General features: G+C 36.5%; 1 protein-coding gene across 1 annotated transcript; it reads left to right on the top strand.

The window, feature by feature from the left end:
* The first annotated feature begins 2839 nt into the window (after positions 1–2839).
* LOC111712288 (uncharacterized) lies at positions 2840–19410 on the top strand. Its single transcript, XM_023486861.1, has 22 exons — positions 2840–3606; positions 4061–4149; positions 4358–4449; positions 5611–5772; positions 6075–6209; positions 6795–6955; positions 7339–7425; positions 7691–7834; positions 8311–8671; positions 8888–8958; positions 9466–9545; positions 9748–9802; positions 10035–10136; positions 10840–10932; positions 11098–11402; positions 11807–11911; positions 12583–12593; positions 12907–13025; positions 13440–13587; positions 14897–15020; positions 15550–15693; positions 16063–19410. The coding sequence occupies exons 1-22, from the start codon at positions 2854–2856 to the stop codon at positions 18701–18703; spliced, it is 5982 nt and encodes a 1993-aa protein (XP_023342629.1). The 5' UTR covers positions 2840–2853; the 3' UTR covers positions 18704–19410.
* The last annotated feature ends 2179 nt before the right edge of the window (positions 19411–21589 follow it).

Raw genomic sequence — 21589 nt, 5'->3', positions numbered from 1 at the left:
GTTGCGTCTGTGCCCAAAATATTGTAAATATGTGTTCCTTATCAAAGATTTTTTAGCATGTTAACATCTTGCACATCTTTATAAACTAGGAAGAATTAATATTGCATGAAGTTTCTAAATATGATAAATATTAGATTAATTTTAGATAAGATGTATTATCATGATGAATACATACTTCATAAAATATCTGGATATATATATATTTATATTATGTGCATGCTAAACTACAGATTATTGGATCAGATATTTGCAAGAACTTTTGTGTATTCAAATTCGTAATTTCTAACCTTAAAGGAAGTAAACAGAAAATAGGGATATAGCTGAGGTGAGAGGGCAGTGTTTTACTGTAGTAATTTTGATACATCAGAGAATTTGTTAATGGGGGGGGGGGGGCTGATTTTTTATCCCTCCCATCTGGAAACCATAGTTTCCGCTTTTCTAGTTTGGAAAGATTAGAGGTAAACATTCCAGGTTGGAGGGAAACTAACAGGTTGGAGGGAAACCTACCAGGTTGGAGGGAAACCTAACAGGTTGGAGGGAAACCTACCAGGTTGGAGGGAAACCTAACAGGTTGGAGGGAAACCTACCAGGTTGGAGGGAAACCTAACAGGTTGGAGGGAAACCTAACAGGTTGGAGGGAAACCTAACAGGTTGGAGGGAAACCTAACAGGTTGGAGGGAAACCTAACAGGTTGGAGGGAAACCTAACAGGTTGGAGGGAAACCTAACAGGTTGGAGGGAAACCTAACAGGTTGGAGGGAAACCTAACAGGTTGGAGGGAAACCTAACAGGTTGGAGGGAAACCTAACAGGTTGGAGGGAAACCTAACAGGTTGGAGGGAAACCTAACAGGTTGGAGGGAAACCTAACAGGTTGGAGGGAAACCTAACAGGTTGGAGGGAAACCTAACAGGTTGGAGGGAAACCTAACAGGTTGGAGGGAAACCTAACAGGTTGGAGGGAAACCTAACAGGTTGGAGGGAAACCTAACAGGTTGGAGGGAAACCTAACAGGTTGGAGGGAAACCTAACAGGTTGGAGGGAAACCTAACAGGTTGGAGGGAAACCTAACAGGTTGGAGGGAAACCTAACAAGTTGGAGGGAAACCTACCAGGTTGGAGGGCGACCTAAAAAGTTGGAGGGAAACCTAACAGGTTGGAGGGAAACCTACCAGGTTGGAGGGAAACCTAACAGGTTGAAGGGAAACCTAACAGGTTGGAGGAAACCTAAAAGGTTGGATGGAAACTTACTAATTTTGGGAGAAGCCTAAAAGGTTGGAGGGAAACATACCAGGTTGGAGTGGAGGGAAACCTAACAAGTTGGATTAAAACCTAACAGGTTGGAGGGAAGCCTACCAGGTTGGAGGGAAACCTAACAGGTTGAAGGAAAACCTGTAACAGATTGGATGGAAACCTAACAGGTTGGAGGGAAAACTGGAGAAGAAAAACCTACGTCGTCAGGTTGAAGAGACACCTGTCTGGTTGGAGGGGAAATTATTAAGTTGGAGGGAAAACTAAGTAAAGTGTAACTTTTTATTGTATGGAAATAAAAATGTTAAATACAACGATTAAGAATGCAACCGGGTGGTGGATTCTCATTTGAACTACTGCCGTTTGAACTATGGTACGTTGTTTTGATTATTTTTTCCACCTAATGTTAGTAATAATAACAAAATATTTCAATTAAATAGATTTAAGGAGAACGATTAGAGATCAGGGTGCAAATTTATCATATGCAAAATAGTTTATACATTTATTCGAATAACTAGAGTTTAAAGTAATTTTCTGACATGTACACAACAAATATCAAAGCATATTAAAACATATCTAATTACTAATTAGTTTTACATGAATAGCAATTCGGTATATAACACATCTTAAGAAGAGAGCTTGATGGTAAATACTGTAATGAGTACATTTTGAGAATGTCAAGTTGATAGTATAAGAGATATCTTTCAAAGGTTCCAAGCTTTTTAAAAAGATTTTCAAAAGATGCAGGAAGATCAAATGAAATAGTTCAAATGAAATAGTTCAAATGAAAAAAAAATTGAAATATATAGCTAGGTTATTATAGTTATATTGCTGAAGAATTAATCGGCCAAATATTGGTCGATAGTAATTTGTGAAGACGACGAAAACAAAGAAACCTTCTTTATTATGTCTCTTCTTCTTGTTAATACAGATCTCAATTCTAAAATCTGTATGTTAACAAAATCATTAATAATTAAGATCTATCTCTGGACCTTTAAGCTAAAGAAAACATTAAACAACCCAAAAAAATAAAATGTTGGGTGTTTTATTATTATTTATTTATTTTGCCTGTGTTTACAAAGTACAGTTTGTCTGCTAGACTGGAAAGATTTGGGTTCTAGGCTTGATAAATCTGACCAATCAGAGAGCGAACATCTCGGCGTTTCAAATCACGTGATCAACTCATCAACCAATAGCAGACGGTGAAAATTTTGTTCCCTCTAATTTTTGTAAAGCGTGCCGTTCTACTCATATAAGTCATTGACATTCAACAAATTAAAATTTAAAAAATGTAAAATTTTAATTTTCATCCAATTTAGTTGAGTTGTGAGGTTGTTTTTGTGAGTTATTGAGCAGTTAAACTACGATTTATAAATTGAGTGACCCATTTTAGCCCAATTGCATCAAAATGAGCAGAATTTTCACTCCCAAATATTTATTTTCTATTTAATGTCTTTTTAAGTCCTTTACTAAAAAATACTCTGAAAATTTAGATGTTTCTTTTTCCTGCAAAAGTGTAATTGGAATTAAAATTGTGAAAACCATTTTGATACTTGTACTTTTGTCATGTCAGGAAAAGTTAGAAAGTTAAATTATAAAAATTTCAGATGGAAGTGGAAGATAAAAAAGTGATTTTGAAAGATGCATCATTTAACGGAATGAACGGAAACGGAAACATTGAGTTTAAAGACGAACCCTTGGACATCAAAAGTGAAATTAGTGCCCTTAACGGTGATATGAAACCTCTCGATATTGAAATGGATTTCAAAGAAGAACCCATTGATGTTAAAAGTGATTTTACTCAAATAATTTCACTGGCCGACGGGACGGATATCAGACTGGATCTCTTGGAGGAACACCCCCAGAAACCCGTCCTGACCAAGGTTCTCCGTAGGGAGGAGATACAGGACGCCCTTGATCAATCACTAGATCCTAATGATGAGGATTATCAAGAGAGCGAGGATGGATCGGAGGATGAAGATATTTCAGGGGAGGAGGCGAGTAAGAGACCAAGATTAGATGAGGATGATGGTAATTTAAGAAAATCCGGAAGAGAGAGAAAAATACCGAAAAAGTTCGACACCCCACCTCAAACCAACAAAAGATCGCACAAGAAGAAAGATGTGACGGAAGAATCGGATGAGGACGAGTCCGATACCAAGAAGCGAAAACGAGGTCGAGAGAAAAATCCTCCAAAGCCGAAACCGGTCGCAAAACCCTCAAATGATGCATCACCTAAGAAGGCAGTTCGAAAGAAGAAGAAACAGATTGATAAAAAGAAGAACGAAGATGACTCGGACGGAAGCGCGGATGAGATTGTCTCTAAATCCTTCAAAAAGCGATTAAAACAAAAATCCAAGGTATGTTATAAAAGACTTCAAGTGATCCTGCGTGCAAAGCCGGATTCACGACGGTTCTCTTGAAACCTTAATCTGGTCAATAATTTGAAAGATCTTGTCACGTTACTAAGTTTTAAAGTGATAATTCCCAAATGTTTTCCTGCAGATAAATTTTTTAGAGAAATCAAAATCGAAGACAATTAGTTTTCATAATTATCATTTATATTAAACGCAGCTTTCAAGGATAGCATTGTGAATATTTGCATAGAAACAATTATATCAATTATGAAATAAGAATATGTCAAATTTAAATATTAAAACTGTTTTCTTATACTTTCTATTTTTCTTGTGCTTTTAAGCAGACTTAAATATTAAGATCATATTCTGTAAACTTGTGATTTATCCACCGTCAAACTCTTATTTCATCTGGTGTGAATCGTTGACCGAACCCATCAGATACAGTTTATGTTTTCAGGATTCTGAATTGAATAAATCTGGTCGAATTATGGAGAGGAAAAGAGTCAAGTACCAAGAGGAAGACGAAGAACATAGTTCAGATCTAAGGTTAGCCTTTTAGAACATAGCATGGTTTCTAATATATTTGATCCCCCCTCAATATTATCATGCTCGCTGTTCATATTCATCAAGGCGCCCTGGAATTTTTAAAAAAGAGGAAATCTTAAGCCAGAAATGGGCAAATAGTTAAAATTAAATGAGGTTTGTTTAAAGAAACTTTCAAATAAAAAAAATCATAAAACTGTTTTTCTTCTAGGAGTGATCTTGAAGAAATGGATTATATTCCTGCTTCTCTGGTGCCAGAGGAAGAAGTTGATACCATAGACTTTGTTCTAGATCATAGAATAGGTATAATATAGAGTATAGACTTAGTTCTAGATCATAGAATAGGTATAATATAGAATATAGACTTAGTTCTAGATCATAGAATAGGTAAAATATAGAGTATTGTCTTAGTTCGAGATCATAGAATTGGTTAATTATAGACTTTGTTCTTTATCATAGAATAGGTATAATACAGACTTTGTTTAAGATCTTAGATTAGATAAAATATAGACTTTGTTCTTGATCGTAGATTAGGTAACATATAGACTTTGTTCTAGATCCTAGATTAGGTAAAATATAGACTTTGTTCTAGATCCTAGATTAGGTAAAATATAGACTTTGTTCTAGATCCTAGATTAGGTAAATTATAGACTTTGTTCTAGATCTAGATTAGGTAAAATATATACTTTGTCCTAGATCGTAGATTAGGTAAAATATAGACTTTGTTCTAGATCCTAGATTAGGTAAAACATAGACTTTGTTCTAGATCGTAGATAAGGTAAAATATAGACTTTGTTCTAGATCCTAGATTAGGTAAAATATAGACTTTGTTCTAGATCATAGATTAGGTAAAATATAGACTTTGTATTAGATCGTAGATTAGGTAAAATATAGACTTTGTTCTATATCCTGGATTAGGTAAAAAAAAGACTTTGTTCTAGATCCTGGATTAGGTAAAATATAGACTTTGTTCCAGATCCTAGATTAGGTAAAATATAGACTTTGTTCTAGATCGTAGATTAGGTAAAATATAGACTTTGTTCTAGATCTAGATTTGGTAAAATATTGACTTTGTTCTAGATCTAGATTAGGTAAAATATAGACTTTGTTCTAGACCTAGATTAGGTAAAATATAGACTTTGTCCTAGATCGTAGATTAGGTAAAATATAGACTTTGTTCTAGATCTAGATTTGGTAAAATATAGACTTTGTTCTAGATCGTAGATTAGGTAAAATATAGACTTTGTTCTAGATCATAGAAAATGTAATTTATAAAATCCAGTTCTGAAAGCTAAAATGTTTAGTTTTTTCTTAAGTCCCTACTTCATTTAAAACACCTTTTCTGTCTTGAGTAGGGACATCGCATGCCACTTTAAAAATAAAGGTTCACAAAACTCTTAAAATCTTCTTAGCTTAAGGTTTTTTTTTTAATTCTCTGAAACTAATCCAGTTTTATTTTCTCAGGTAAGGTTGGAGCTACTGGAGAGTGTACTATGCACTGGACAGTAAAGATAAATGGAGACCCTAACCTCACCTTGGAGACAGAGGAGACGGAGCAGCAGTTCCTCATCAAGTGGAAGGGTTGGTCACACATCAACAACACATGGGAGACCGAGGAAACCATTGGTACAGTATAATGACTTTCAATGGTAAACCAAAATATAAGATTTTTGAAGTGAATTATTCCCCCTGTTTTTAGGGCTGAAACCCCAAACATATAAATATTTTGGACGTAATATTATGAGTTTTGAATTGTTTAGAGGGGAAAAGGGATGGGATTTGAAGTTTTCATGGAAATTTTGAACATCTTGTTTCCGGACAAAAAACCTAACATACACTGAAAACAGCATTTATGATCATAAGCCAGAAGTTTAATCTGAGCTGCATTCATAAATTTCCATCTCTGAATCTTAAATCAATATTTACAGGTGCTCGACGGAAGGGAAACCAGGATGTGAAGGGATTAAGAAAGCTTCACAACTATCAGAATAAGTTGGCAGAATTTAATACTTGGAAGAAAAGAGCCAGCCCTGAAGACGTGGAATACCAAGAAATTGAAATAGGTAATTTTGTTAGTTTTTATCAAATTTTGTACACTAGGTTTCAGACAGAGAAAAAAATCCTGGAAGCCTTGGCTGATGCGTTCTCTGGGATACCTAGGTTGGGAATGGGAATGGTTTTGATGTAGAATGCAGGTGTGCTTCGCCACTATGCAATCATGCCAGCCACCGGGATGTATCACTAATCCACGGGCGTTAGATATTGTGTGTTAGCCCGGATGGATTCTAGGCCGCATGTAGATGCGCTGCACCTGAGGGCCGTCTGAGGGTTCCATGTCGGCTTCACTTATAGATCTTATTATTATTAATGTAATTTTTCTTGACATTTTCCTCCCTTTTTTTACGAAAAATTTAAAAATTTGGGCTTAAAAACAAAAGTTTTATTTATAATGCCTAGATCCAGCTCACGTTTTCAGTTTTCGGAGCGCTTTAATAGATGGAGAACAGTTGTTAAGCTCGTACACGGAGATTACATAGATACACTGTGCCTAAGTGGTTGTATTGAAAGTTTGTATTGTGAAGACCTCTCAATCAGAACTTCAGACCAATGTTTGTCTTTAGTTAATAATTTAAATACTTACTTTTTAGAACTTGGCCGTCAGACTCTGGCTACCTATGCTGAGGCGGAGAGAGTATTCTCCGTGAGGCGGAACGAGGGCGGAGGAAAGGATTATTATATAAAATGGCGGAATCTGTCGTACTGCGAGGCTACTTGGGAGGACGAGTTTAATGTTACTAATTACTATCAGGTATAAATAGTAAAAGCGATTTTTCAATTAATTCTCCAAACACATTCCAAAACAACTGTCACCCTTAAACCTTTTCACCAGGGGAAGATCATTTTCCCTTCTTGTATATTCCTCTCCATGTCTCGCACTAAAAGGTATTAATATAGCCTGGTACTGACTACTGACTAATCACATTAACTAAAAATTAAAAAAGCTTTATAAGAAATGGTTTATACTTTTTACTTCCACAATATTTTTAGATTGTCCAATGTTGAAAGTCATGCTTTTAGATTATAATATTTTTTTAATAAATAGATCCAATTATTTATGACCAATCAAAATATGAAATGTTTAAATTTTTCTTTTAGTTTATGTTTTAATCTAATAACATATATATAATTTAGGATCAATTAAAGGCGTTTGAAGAGAGAACAAAAAGCAAGAATTTCCCAAAGGATTACAATGACTCCATGAAGTCGGTAGGAAATATAATATTTTAATATCAGAGCAGGTTTTTATATTTTTGATTTATAAACATTTTCTAGAACTTTTTTCTAGTTAAAACAATTTTTCGTGTAATTAATTTCCAGCTTTACACGATCCCGTATTTTTAACAAAAATTGACATTCATTTCTCTTGCATGACAAAGGCATACCAATAACAGGTCTAAACTGATCCAGGACAATAATGTTAATGAAAATAATTAACAAAGTTTAAACCAATTCGATTTTTAAACAGATTTTCTTTTTAATTTCATGTATTTTCATGTTTTGTAGATTGCGTGATTATCAGCTGGAGGGGTTGAACTTCATGGTGAACGCCTGGGCGAAGGACAACAGTGTGATCCTGGCTGATGAGATGGGGTTGGGCAAAACTATTCAGACAATCTGCTTTCTCAAGGAATACAATTCATTAAAAATAATATTTCCGTATTTTATGAAAATAAACATCCTTCCGTAAAATCTGGAATTGGAAACTATTGAATTCCAAGTTCATGAATCTAAATCGTCATAAAATTACTGAACCCCGACAACTAGGGGCTTTCAAACCCAATTGGATGTCAAGAAATATTTGATCATTTATTTCAACCAAAGAGATCGCCAAAGTATCATGAAACAAAAGTGGTCGATTGAGCTTTACTTATTTCATGCAATGTCCCCGAATTCATAAATTTCCATCTCGCCTACTTCATACTTACCAAATTAAAGTAAAAATCTTGGGTGTGAAAATCAAAAAAAAAGGAAAAAGTATTAGTCATTTAATTTACAAAAACAAAACAAAAAATAAGTTAAAAATTTCAAATAGAAAGTGATTTGAATTATAAAGAAATTAATAAAATGTAAGTTCTCCTAAGTTTCAACGAAATTGTGGTTTAGTATTTGTGGCACAACTTCCCGTTCAAGGGTCCTATGTTGGTGTGCGTCCCCCTGTCCACCATGGCGGCCTGGCAAAAGGAGTTCGAGCAGTGGGGCCCCGAGCTCAACACCATCACGTATAACGGGAACACCGCCAGTAGGGCCATCATCAGGGAGTACGAGTGCTTCAGCAAGAACGGGCAGATCATCTTCAACGTGTTGCTGACGAACTACGAGATGGTTGTGAAGGATCGACAGCATTTTAGTGAGATAGAATGGAGTAATATTGTGATAGATGAGGCACACAGGCTCAAGAGTGAGGATAGTTTACTCTACAAGGTTCTCAAGGATATTGGGTCAAAACATAGGCTCCTCCTTACAGGTGCTTATCTGATCGAAAGTCAGGGAGGGGTGTTCTGTAGGATTATGTATTTTCTTAAAATCCCCTTGTGTTTCTTTTCTATGTTAGAAACCATCTTTAGGTGTTTTTTTTGGTTATTTGGAAATAAGGGGGGGGGGGGAATACCAAAAAATAAAATATTACAATGATATAAAAGACTAGCTTGGGAAGCCAGCGCCTGATAAATTGTATGTTTAGGAACCCCTCTACAGAACTCTCTAAAGGAACTCTGGTGTCTACTCAGCTACATCAAACCTCCAGATCTTCAGGTTTACTACTTACAGTCATTATATTACATTTAATAACTGACCCTGATGCTTTTCTTTCATATTGGTAAAACAATTTAATTAAGTTGTCGTCAGTGCTTAGTAAAATTAATAATATTATAGATCCTGGATCAGGATCTAAATTTAGTAACTAAATATCAATGCAAATACACAAAACAACGATTTTGTCTCTCAAAGGAGCAATTTTTTGTTTGGGGGTTTTGATGTTTTTTTGGAGAAAATAGATTGATCTCTTGTTGGTCAATCAAGTTCAGTAAAAAAGTGAACTAAAAAGCAATTATTGTGTTCGTGTACTGTACTGAACTGTACATGTGTATTGTATTTGTGTTAAGTAATAAATCGCACATGTATATTGTATTTGTGTTATATAATGACCTGCAGTCTGCACAGTGTATTGTATCAAGCTGTACATATGTATAGTATTTTTTTTAAATGAATTGTACAATTTACATATGTATTTGTGTACATTACCTAACTGTACATGTGTAGGCTTGGGATGAGTTCCGGCTGAACTACGGTACAGATCAGGACAAAGAAAATGGTTACAATAAACTTCACACACTTCTCAAGTAAATTAATTTTAAAAACCGCATTTTTTAATTCAAATTTTTATTTTTTTCCCGTGCTAAAATTTAGAAAATAAAATCAATCTTTTGAATTCGGGAAAGTTTAAAAAATTGGAAAGGTTTCCCTTTTTTTAAATTCCTTTTATTAATAAAAAAATAAAATTTCACATAAATATTGAACAGCCTTTTTAATTACATTTTTTAGGCCTTACATCATCCGGCGGTTAAAGAAGGATGTAGAGAAATCACTTCCCGGCAAGGTATGATTGATTATTTGATGATCTATGAACTTTTTAAAAAAGAATGAGTTGATTCTAAGATTGAAATAACTCATATTAAACATGTCAAACTTTTGAAATTCAGATTTTTTTGTTGTTGCCTATTTTTATTTTAAATTAGTTTTGCATACACTTTTTTATCCAGGCGCGTTCTGAAGTCCTTAAATTTATAAAAAATATCTACGGTTCTTTTGATGTTGTTATATTGTGTTAGGTTGAGCAAATTCTCCGGGTTGATATGACAGTACGACAGAAGAGACTATACAGACTAGTTCTCACCAAAAACTTTGATGCTCTGGCAAAAGGGAAAAATCAGGTGAATTGCAACTTAATTGTTAAATGTTGATTCTCATAAAACATTTTGCAGAAGCTGGCCATTATTGTTATTTTTCTCTCAGCCTCTAATTGCCAGTTAAAATAAAAAAGTCCAGCTTTACACGATCCCGTATTTTTAACAAAAATTGACATTCATTTCTCTTGCATGGCAAAGGCATACCAATAACAGGTCTAAACTGATCCAGCATATGCACTATAGAGTCATAACCAGAAAGACCCGGAATTTATTAAATTGATCAGACAACGTTACAATCTAATTTTCCAAATATGATTAATGAAGCAGAAAATAGCTCTAGTCCTGCCAATTCCAAAATGGGGTCTGCCTTCATCGTGCGTTTAATATTACTAGGGATATATGTAAAGCCGTCTGAATAACTGTCTTTCTTGTTATGACTGTAGAGTGTAGACGGCACAAATTCATTTCTTTTGATGTTTAACGGATGAAGTATTTTTGCCAATGACGTGGATCGCTTATGGAAACATTTTGTTATACTTTACTTATCCAAATTAAGGGTTCGTAACGAAATAAAATCGAAAAATACATCCGTTTCAGAGAGTTAAATATTTAATCCCCTAATGCAAAAGTTTCCTGGTTGGATATAGAGTTCAGTTTTTGCAGCTGAGCGCTATGTCAACTAAGAGTTCTGGCCACTGTTAATCTAAATATTTATTAATTGTTCTAGGTGAGTCTGTTGAACATCTTGATGCAGCTGAGGAAGACCTGTAACCACGCTGATCTGATCCAAGAGCAAGACGAGAACCCGAACACATCATCGGTTCGTTATTATTTTATTTGGTCATTGGCTATTGGAGTAAAACAATAGTCAATATCTCCCATATCTGAAATTCAGCGATAACAAACTCAATAATATTAGAATACAACATTCCAGGGTTTAATGGGTTCACAGCAGTCCAGGGAGTTAAATTATTTACAATTCTAGGCGGACCGACTGCAGCAGCTGATTTATGGATCCGGTAAACTGGTTCTGCTGGACAAACTTCTCACCAGGTTCCGGGAGAAGGGAGACAGGGTTCTCATCTTCTCTCAGATGGTTAAACTACTGGACATCCTGGAGGAGTATCTCAACCTGAAAAGATATCCGTTCCAACGCCTGGACGGATCTGTTCCGGCCGAGCGCAGAAAACAAAGTATTGCCGCGTTTAATGCCAAGAATTCTATGGATTTCTGTTTTCTTCTCTCTACCAAGGCTGGTGGTCTGGGAATTAATCTGCAGACTGCAAACAGGTGGGTTGATAACTTGATGTTAGGCTAAATTTCTCATTAGTTTGGTTTTGAACCTTTTTCTACTCATTTGATCTCCCTTGTTTCTTTTTCTTGTTTTAAATTAGATTGTTTTCAATTATTTGATCATACTTTCCGGGTTTTGATTACATTCCTTGTTTGAAAACCACCCCTGTTCATTTGAAAAAATATTCTCGATTGCATTTTTAAAGTATTTGATCGCTAAAATACAAATTTAAATAATTTATACGCTTATTATTAAAAGAACTTCCGTTAGTTAATTTTTAAAAATCATTTTGCTTAAAATCTCTTTTCTTAATATTTCTCTCCTATTTTTCTAATCCTTCTCTGGTAAAGTTTTCCCTGACTCTCTCTGATTGATTAAGTCCAACTTTTTTATTTTTCAGAGTCGTCATATTCGACAGCGACTTTAACCCTCAGAACGATCTCCAGGCCATTGCCAGAGCTCATAGGATCGGGCAGAAGGAGGAAGTCAAGATTTTCAGGTCCGTGTAACATTCTCCTTGGTTGATGGATAGAAAGATTTTCGAATGGACTTGAATTTTCCATAATTGGTCATAGTTGCATCGACTTTTTCAATCACCAATCAAAATACATAGATTTGATTTGATTTAGTGCTTAATTGATAAACTGATTGCGGAGAGTAGAACTAAAGAGAAGAGAAAAACATTTGCCATTTTACCGTGACATTTAAGGACATTTCCTAAAATAGTTTTATTTGGAAAAATGACCAAGTCTGGACATTTTATTTCCGAGCAGGATAAGGGGGCTGGGCCTCACCAATTTTTTAACTATCGGATTTGACTATGCGTCACAAAAGAATGTATACAAACCTTATACTCATCTTATTAAATCTTTTACACCTTTTGTTTCTCCTTTGTTACTCCTTTGTTACACCTATTTTACTCCTTTGTTACTCCTTTGTTACTCCTTTGGTTATTCCTTTGGTCACTCCTTTGGTTACTCCTTTGGTCACTCCTTTGGTCACTCCTTTGGTCCCTCCTTTGGTCACTCCTTTGGTTACTCCTTTGGTTACTCCTTTGGTTACTCCTTTGGTTACTTCTTTGGTTACTCCTTTGGTTACTCATTTGGTTACTCATTTGTTTGATTGATTTATTGATTGATTGGTTGATTGATTTTTGGAATAATATGAAGTTTGAAGATTCTCTTACGGTTTGTTACATTTTTTCAAGGGGAGTTTTAACAACCTTGCAGTTTATATTTGATATTTAATGCATTTGAGCCGCGTCTCAAACCCGCCAAAAATCGGTTTCAATTGAGCGCCAGCTTAAATCTTGAACATTGCATACAATTTTAAGTGGAACCAACCATATTTGAGCCACGTCTCAAATTTAAGCCGCGGCTCAAATTCTTTAAATTCGGCCTCAGGGTGTTTTTAACAGTTTTTAATTACAATTGACCCCGCTTTACTCAATCATATAGGTTTGCTAAGTTTTTTGTTATTGACTTAATCATGATTTTGCAGGTTCCAGCCTTAAGGACAGGCAAGGGAAGATCCAGCCTTTTAACAAGGACGAGCTCAACCTTATCCTCAAGTTCGGAGCTCAGGATCTGTTTAAGGAGGAGGAGGGAGATCAGGAGAAGGTATTGATTGATTGATTTAATGTTGATTTTGATTTTGGTGGACTTAGTAACTTAATAATATCCAATATCCATATATTGGTTTATTCAATTAGTGCCATTAACCATATACAAATTATACCCTTCATTCAAGGAGCGATGGTGTTGATTTTTTTTTCTTATGTAGAATGATGAAAGTCTCAGCTATTTTTTATGCTTTTCTATAGTAGAATTCTACTCGTTTGCTTATTTAGATTAACATTATTCTGACATAATCGACTCTACTTAATTCATACTTGGATAAATGTCATTTTTATTGCATTCTTTAAAAGCAGGACAACTAAAGTTTTTCTCTGACAGTCCTTTTAAGTTGTATATCTCTAATAGTCTCTTCAAGTTGTATATCTCTGACAGTCCCTTTAAGCTGTATATGTTTAGGACGTGAACCTGGACGCTATCCTTGAGAGCGCTGAGATGAGGGAGGAGGAGGAGGCTCCCATCAGTAAAGCGAACAAGGAGCTCCTCAACGCATTCAAGTGTACAACCCTGCAGTTCGAGGAGACAGAGAAGGATTATGAGATGGAAGGTAGGATATAGAAAGACAATCAATTTAAACATTCGTTTTATACAAATAAAAACAACTTGAACTCATTTCAGATTTATTGTTGACTGGAAAAAATATGAAAAAAATATTCTGGAAAGATTTGTCTAAACCTCCAAAAGTACCTGTTCAGACTTTTTTTCTGGGTTTTGATACTTTAAAAAAAACTTTTTTACCATTTATGTTCCATTAGTAAGGAAGATGTGTACTTACAAATTTAGTTCTGGAACGGGCGTGAGTTTTTTTGCTATGTTTAATGTTTATGGCACTGCAGTTGCAATTTCACTTATTGTGAAGTGCCATTTCAAAGTAAAAATGTATGTTTTTATTTTGAAAAATATATTTCTAATAATACTTAATTAATATTTGATCATACCCACTTTTAAAGCTTCTTTATTAAGAGTTTTTGGTCGTTTTATCTTACAGATTAATCTATCTTTTCATCTTTAAAACTGGATTTTTTAAAGATAACATATAATACCTTACCAAGCCTTTTCTAGAGACTGAAGAAAGGGATAGGGATAGATAGATATCTCTGAGTACAGGAAAGTCTAATGTCTGGTTTTAGTCTTGATCTGGTTTAATAGAATGCCCCAAAACCTAAAACTAAAATGTCTTTAACATGTTTGCTGTTTGAATGATGAACGAATGAAACTAAATTATTAATAAACAATCATATAGAAAATTGGAAGTATTTTCTGAAAAATGAAAATGAATTTCGTCCTTTAAATATTCATAATTTTTGCTTTTAAATTTGCAAAGGATTAAATTATCTTGATTTCCTATATTTTCTTGACACCCAATATTATTTGTTTATTTACTGTTTGGCTGTCCAACTATCTCCTTGCACTGCATACACCAATAAACAAGTTTTCAACCTGCAATTATACGTCACTATACGTGTTGCAATTATAATATTTAGAATAAATACAATTAACAGATTCTTTGATATGCAATTTAAATTCGCATAAAATTCAAATTTTTAGGATAAAGTTCATATGGACCTTACAGATATTTAGATTAAATTCATAATTCATAATTGTCTTAATTGTAAAATCTATTAATCGAATAGTCAATAATTAAGTAAATAAAATCTAACAATTATCTGCTAATCAATTGATTGATTTATTGTTTAATTAATTGGTGAATTAATTGAATTATTGATCAGTTGATTGAATAATTGAGCTCAGTTGATCAAAAGATTTAATAATTGATCAATTGATCGAAGGATTAATGAATAAACTGTAAAAGAAATTGATTTATAGGAAAAATTGAATAATTGATTGATGTTCAGATGCTCGTGGTGATATTGACTGGAATGACATTATCCCTGCTGAAATGGTGGAGATGCATAAAGTGAAGAAGGGGGTTGAAGCATACAGTGATCCAGAGGAGCTATTCAATCCTATAGCACACAGGTATTCAACACGATCATTTTTTTGCCAAGATTAACTTTTTTGTTTGTTTGTGGTCTGAAGGCAAGTTCGTAGTTTTTGAACAGAGATAATAACAATAAAATCAACATAACTAGGCTTTTAAGGCGCTTTTTGCCCATCTTTTATTTCGAGCATTTTCAAAATTTCCCAAAAATCAAAAACTTTCGTGACGCAAATTTTTGTAATTTTGAGCATCCATAAACCTTCCGTGGGGTCATGTGTTTCACACAAAGTTTGGGCCCGATCGGTTCAGCCGTTTTGACGTATTGGATTGGACACAAACGGACAGACAGACAGACCAGCAAAATATATATAGAAGATGTTCTAAATGATAACATTCATGCATGGACTGGATATGAAATACCCTTATTTAGACCCTTGGTTAACAAAAAACTCAGTAACTTGCTTTGGATTCTGATGTTATTTTTTTTTTTGGGGGGGGGGTTGCGTTTTTTCGTTCGCTCAGGAATAAGAGAAAATAGATGATCAAGATTCATTCCTTTTTTTGCAGGAGAAAGAAAAGGCAGAAGAAGAAGGTAGCTGTTGATCATTCTATTGCTAGCACAGAGGGTAGTAGGGCTAACAGCGACCAGGAGGACTCAGATATCAGTATTCATAGCGACAGTGATATGAGCGACGGCGAGAAGGAAATTAGGTAAGGTTTATTTCTTTAAAAGCTGTGACGTGTTTGAACTTGTTTTATTGGTAACAAATATAGTTTTGAATGATTGGCAGGACCAGGTCCTCTTACCCTGTTATTTAATGGAAATTGGGCCTTGTTAAAAAAAATCTTAATAAGACGGAACAATACATATTTTAATGGTACTACAGAGTTATTTCAAGTGGCATTTCTGATTCACCCTTTTTATTAACTGAAAGCTCATTATTTAAAATTGTGGGGTTTCTATATGTGACTGAATACGGAGACAATGTGAAAAAAATTTGGTTTATAATAGAAAAATGGTGATATCTACCTTGTTGATACTCATTTAGAGTTACTTCTGTAAAACTTTGTTATGTTCAGGAATAAACTGAGGTTAATGGAACGGGGTAAACCTGATCGAACTGAGATGAAAGCAACCTATAGTAAGAAGAAGTTTATCTGTCTTGTCTGTAGTAAACGGTATGTGGACGGATCTGCTCTAAGAAACCATATGTCTGGTTACCACAACATTATAGACTACAAGGTCGTCCCCGAGAACAGGATCTCCGGGGTCACGGACAAGGAGGTCCTGGAAAAGAGGAAAAGGGGGGTCAAGGCTATGAACACCAGATGTTTCAAGTGCAACAAAAGTTTCCAACAAAGAATCGGGTATAAAAACCATCTGAGAAAACGGCACGACGGGATAGAGCCCCCGGAGAACAGGGATCCAGCCAACCTGGCGAGGCCTGATGACCGAATTGATTGTCTGATCTGTGATAAAAAGTTTACCTCTGTCCTTGGATTAAAACTGCACATCAACCGACTCCATCTCGGACTCCAGGCAGATAACGAAGAGGAGGAGGATGAGGATGAGGATGAAGACGGAGAAAACAAAACTCCGAAGCCTAAAACTGACAGTGAAGATCTGTGCGAGGAAGACCGTCGCTTGATTGAGCGGATGTACTATCGCATGCGGAAGTATGCTTGCAAGTTCTGTCCAGCTCGCTTTAACGACAAGATGAAGTTTGCCATGCACGAAGCTGTGCACGCACAGTCAAAGAAACCAGTGATGTGTCCTTACTGTGAGAAATCTTATTCCCGTCGCGACAAGCTTCGCGAGCATATTGGGCGGTCTCATCTTGGTATGCCGATGCCGGAGCCGATACCGCGAAGAAATGAAATTGTTGGACTCATATCTCGTGATATGGAATCTCCAGAACCTATTCGAACCAAGTACACTATAGATGATTATGTCATGGTTGAGGGAAGGTATAAATGCCCAGAGTGTTCCACTCTGTTCCTATCCTTTTCTGGAGTTGAGCTCCATGTGAGAGAGGAACATACAGAGAAAGGGTTCAAGTGTCAGATATGCATGATGGCCTATATCGACAAGAAAGGGTTGTATCAGCATATGTTCAGAAAGCATCCTAAGCAACCAATGGGGATGCCCATTGAAAACCCGTTTGTCATGTCCAGTTTGAATAAAGCACCTACTTACTCATCACCTGAAACTCCTGAAAAGGATTCTAACATTCAACCAATCAGATTAGCGGACGGAACTCTTAAATGTCCTCTTTGTCCCAAGACCTACTCTTCTCAGGGTGGGTTTTGGATTCACAAAAAAAATCATCACGGCCCCGGTGCTGTCACTTCTGCTGGTCCCAACTCTCAGCCATTCTCAGATTTAAAGAAGAAATTCTGGTGTGAGGTATGTGGGAAATATTATTCAAGCTACACCAGTTTGTATATTCACAGGAAGAACTTGCATCCTATGGAGTCCCCTCGTCCAGGGGCAACTTTCACTCGTGTCATCACAGATAATGTGCCCATGGTGATACCACCCAAATCCACACCCCTGGTGGTAAATGTGGGTGGTGGAAGTATGCACACGTGTTTAAAGTGCCGCGGAGAATTCCCTTCTTTGAAACTTCTCGCGCTTCACATAGAGGAGGTGCATCAGGGAACCCAGAGCTCTGGGGAAGAGGGGACATCCTCTGGTTCTAAACTGATTGATTGTCCGTATTGTATAAGTGCCTATCCAAGGCGGGACAAATTAAACGTTCACATCAAGAAAACTCATCCTGGGCGTCCTATACTCAGGTCGGAAATTTCACCGGTCAAAATCCTACCAAAGCCAGATACTAATGGGGATATGGCAACCGTTACCCCTGTTACTCCGACCATGGACGGCTCCTTCATTAAGAAGAACAAGTACAAGGAGAAATGCTTCAAGTGTACCCATTGCGGTAAAGGATATGTCAGTGTTCAACGGTTGAAAGCGCACATTGAAACCCGACACATGAAATCTAATGACCCGTTCCCAGACGTTGAGCCCAACACTGATATTGTGGTGCGAAACAATCGTAGCCCCATCGGCTACGATATTTACAAGGTGCTCTGCGTCTACGCCTCTGGTTTCAAACTAAAATGTGCCAAATTCCAGTTCGATGGAACCGATTCCTGGGTTCTCACGGAGATGATCGACAAGAATGTATCTAAGCGAGATATTATCATGATACTCACCACACTCCGGCGTATAGCTGAGAGAAGGTATAAGATGGATCCTAATGAGTATCTCCGTCTTCTCCAGTGTGTCAGCAGTGCTGCATTAAACCAAGAGAACTCAATGAACTCTAGTGCTAGCGGGGCTCCAGAAGATGAAGAGAATGGATCCCAACTCCAGGACCCTCTGGCGATTACAAATGGGACTAAAACAGATGATGCTGGGGATGAGGATGAGGATGAAGATGAGGATGAGGATGAAGATGAGATTGAGGATGATTTGGAGGATGAGGAAGAAGAGAAGTATATTGCCAGAGCAGTAGCTACAGCTAAGTATGCTGCTGCTGCTGCCGAGGATGATGATGATGAAGATGATGACGATGACGAGGATGAGGATGGTGAAGAAGAAGATGAAGAGGATGAAGAGGATGATGACGAGGAAGAGGATGAGGATGATATACCAATGCAGTTTAATCCTCAAACCGCCAACACCCCATTAAATGGTGGTGCCCATCCTTAATCCTATTTTGAAAACAAATTCTAAACCCTGAATTACTAATCCTAATAATATTCTGTACGCCATACTATGCTCATTTGGACTCAAGTTATACATAATATAAATCAGTTAAAACGAGTAAATTGTGTAAAGAACAAATACGCCTTAATCTTGTAGTTTATTAAGATCTACGATTATGAATTCGTGTAAATTAGAATTAATCTGTAATCTCGCCTTAATCCTTTAAAAATCAATTGCTTTAAAAATAATACATTTTCCAGCAATTTATGCAAAATATAAGGAATCTATGCAAATCAGTTACCAGAATTTCATATTAAAAGCATGCAAAATTGTTCCGGGTTTTAGATGTAATCTATTTCTGAACTAACCCAATAGCAGATTAATTATTTGATCAGCTAGAAGTATTTAGCTTGTTAGCTATCATTGGCATCACAAGTATAATCAATTATTAGATAAATTTTCTAAAGCTGTGGTAATTCCTACGATATCCGATTTAAGTTTTAAACATGAAACATACAAAAATTTCCTCTTTTGCCTTGTACTTCAAACATATTTTTCATGTACGATCAACAAGAGTAGTGCTAATTTAATTTTGTACATCTGTACACCGCATGTGATATCGTACAGACAGCTGTAATGTTCAGTATTGACTTAAACCAAAATAGATCTTGTATATAATCCTTTTTTCAGAAATATACTGGAAATTACAATAGTGTAGTAATGTTGTAGATGTAGAAGTAAAAAAAATTTTAAAAGTAAAAATTTGTTTCTTTGACCTTTTTTTTGAACCAAGACATTGATGTGTAGCCAGGCCAAATTGATTAAATTTTATTATTTTCTTCACTTATCTTTTTAAAAATTTCAAAATACCATTTGTCCTCTGAGAGAAATATCATGTGTATTGTTTATCTTATCTAGTTCTTTTTAATCTTATTCAAGAAATAAACCACAGTTATTAAATATTTTTCTAGAAACCGGTCCATACTTTTATACAAGCTCATTTAAGCAGTATATCACAGTTAATATCATCTTAATTCAGGAATAAAAAAGAATCAGAATTGCCGACCTGGGGGGTGTCCTTACTGTGAGAAATCTTATTCCCGTCGCGACAAGCTTCGCGAGCATATTGGGCGGTCTCATCTTGGTATGCCGATGCCGGAGCCGATACCGCGAAGAAATGAAATTGTTGGACTCATATCTCGTGATATGGAATCTCCAGAACCTATTCGAACCAAGTACACTATAGATGATTATGTCATGGTTGAGGGAAGGTATAAATGCCCAGAGTGTTCCACTCTGTTCCTATCCTTTTCTGGAGTTGAGCTCCATGTGAGAGAGGAACATACAGAGAAAGGGTTCAAGTGTCAGATATGCATGATGGCCTATATCGACAAGAAAGGGTTGTATCAGCATATGTTCAGAAAGCATCCTAAGCAACCAATGGGGATGCCCATTGAAAACCCGTTTGTCATGTCCAGTTTGAATAAAGCACCTACTTACTCATCACCTGAAACTCCTGAAAAGGATTCTAACATTCAACCAATCAGATTAGCGGACGGAACTCTTAAATGTCCTCTTTGTCCCAAGACCTACTCTTCTCAGGGTGGGTTTTGGATTCACAAAAAAAATCATCACGGCCCCGGTGCTGTCACTTCTGCTGGTCCCAACTCTCAGCCATTCTCAGATTTAAAGAAGAAATTCTGGTGTGAGGTATGTGGGAAATATTATTCAAGCTACACCAGTTTGTATATTCACAGGAAGAACTTGCATCCTATGGAGTCCCCTCGTCCAGGGGCAACTTTCACTCGTGTCATCACAGATAATGTGCCCATGGTGATACCACCCAAATCCACACCCCTGGTGGTAAATGTGGGTGGTGGAAGTATGCACACGTGTTTAAAGTGCCGCGGAGAATTCCCTTCTTTGAAACTTCTCGCGCTTCACATAGAGGAGGTGCATCAGGGAACCCAGAGCTCTGGGGAAGAGGGGACATCCTCTGGTTCTAAACTGATTGATTGTCCGTATTGTATAAGTGCCTATCCAAGGCGGGACAAATTAAACGTTCACATCAAGAAAACTCATCCTGGGCGTCCTATACTCAGGTCGGAAATTTCACCGGTCAAAATCCTACCAAAGCCAGATACTAATGGGGATATGGCAACCGTTACCCCTGTTACTCCGACCATGGACGGCTCCTTCATTAAGAAGAACAAGTACAAGGAGAAATGCTTCAAGTGTACCCATTGCGGTAAAGGATATGTCAGTGTTCAACGGTTGAAAGCGCACATTGAAACCCGACACATGAAATCTAATGACCCGTTCCCAGACGTTGAGCCCAACACTGATATTGTGGTGCGAAACAATCGTAGCCCCATCGGCTACGATATTTACAAGGTGCTCTGCGTCTACGCCTCTGGTTTCAAACTAAAATGTGCCAAATTCCAGTTCGATGGAACCGATTCCTGGGTTCTCACGGAGATGATCGACAAGAATGTATCTAAGCGAGATATTATCATGATACTCACCACACTCCGGCGTATAGCTGAGAGAAGGTATAAGATGGATCCTAATGAGTATCTCCGTCTTCTCCAGTGTGTCAGCAGTGCTGCATTAAACCAAGAGAACTCAATGAACTCTAGTGCTAGCGGGGCTCCAGAAGATGAAGAGAATGGATCCCAACTCCAGGACCCTCTGGCGATTACAAATGGGACTAAAACAGATGATGCTGGGGATGAGGATGAGGATGAAGATGAGGATGAGGATGAAGATGAGATTGAGGATGATTTGGAGGATGAGGAAGAAGAGAAGTATATTGCCAGAGCAGTAGCTACAGCTAAGTATGCTGCTGCTGCTGCCGAGGATGATGATGATGAAGATGATGACGATGAC

The sequence above is a fragment of the Eurytemora carolleeae genome, unplaced genomic scaffold (genome assembly GCF_000591075.1).
Source record: "Eurytemora carolleeae unplaced genomic scaffold, Eaff_2.0 scaffold1254, whole genome shotgun sequence".
NCBI classification, from domain to species: domain Eukaryota; kingdom Metazoa; phylum Arthropoda; class Copepoda; order Calanoida; family Temoridae; genus Eurytemora; species Eurytemora carolleeae.
The sequence above is the reverse complement of the archived record's forward strand: the minus strand, read 5'-3'. Positions and strand labels throughout refer to the sequence as shown.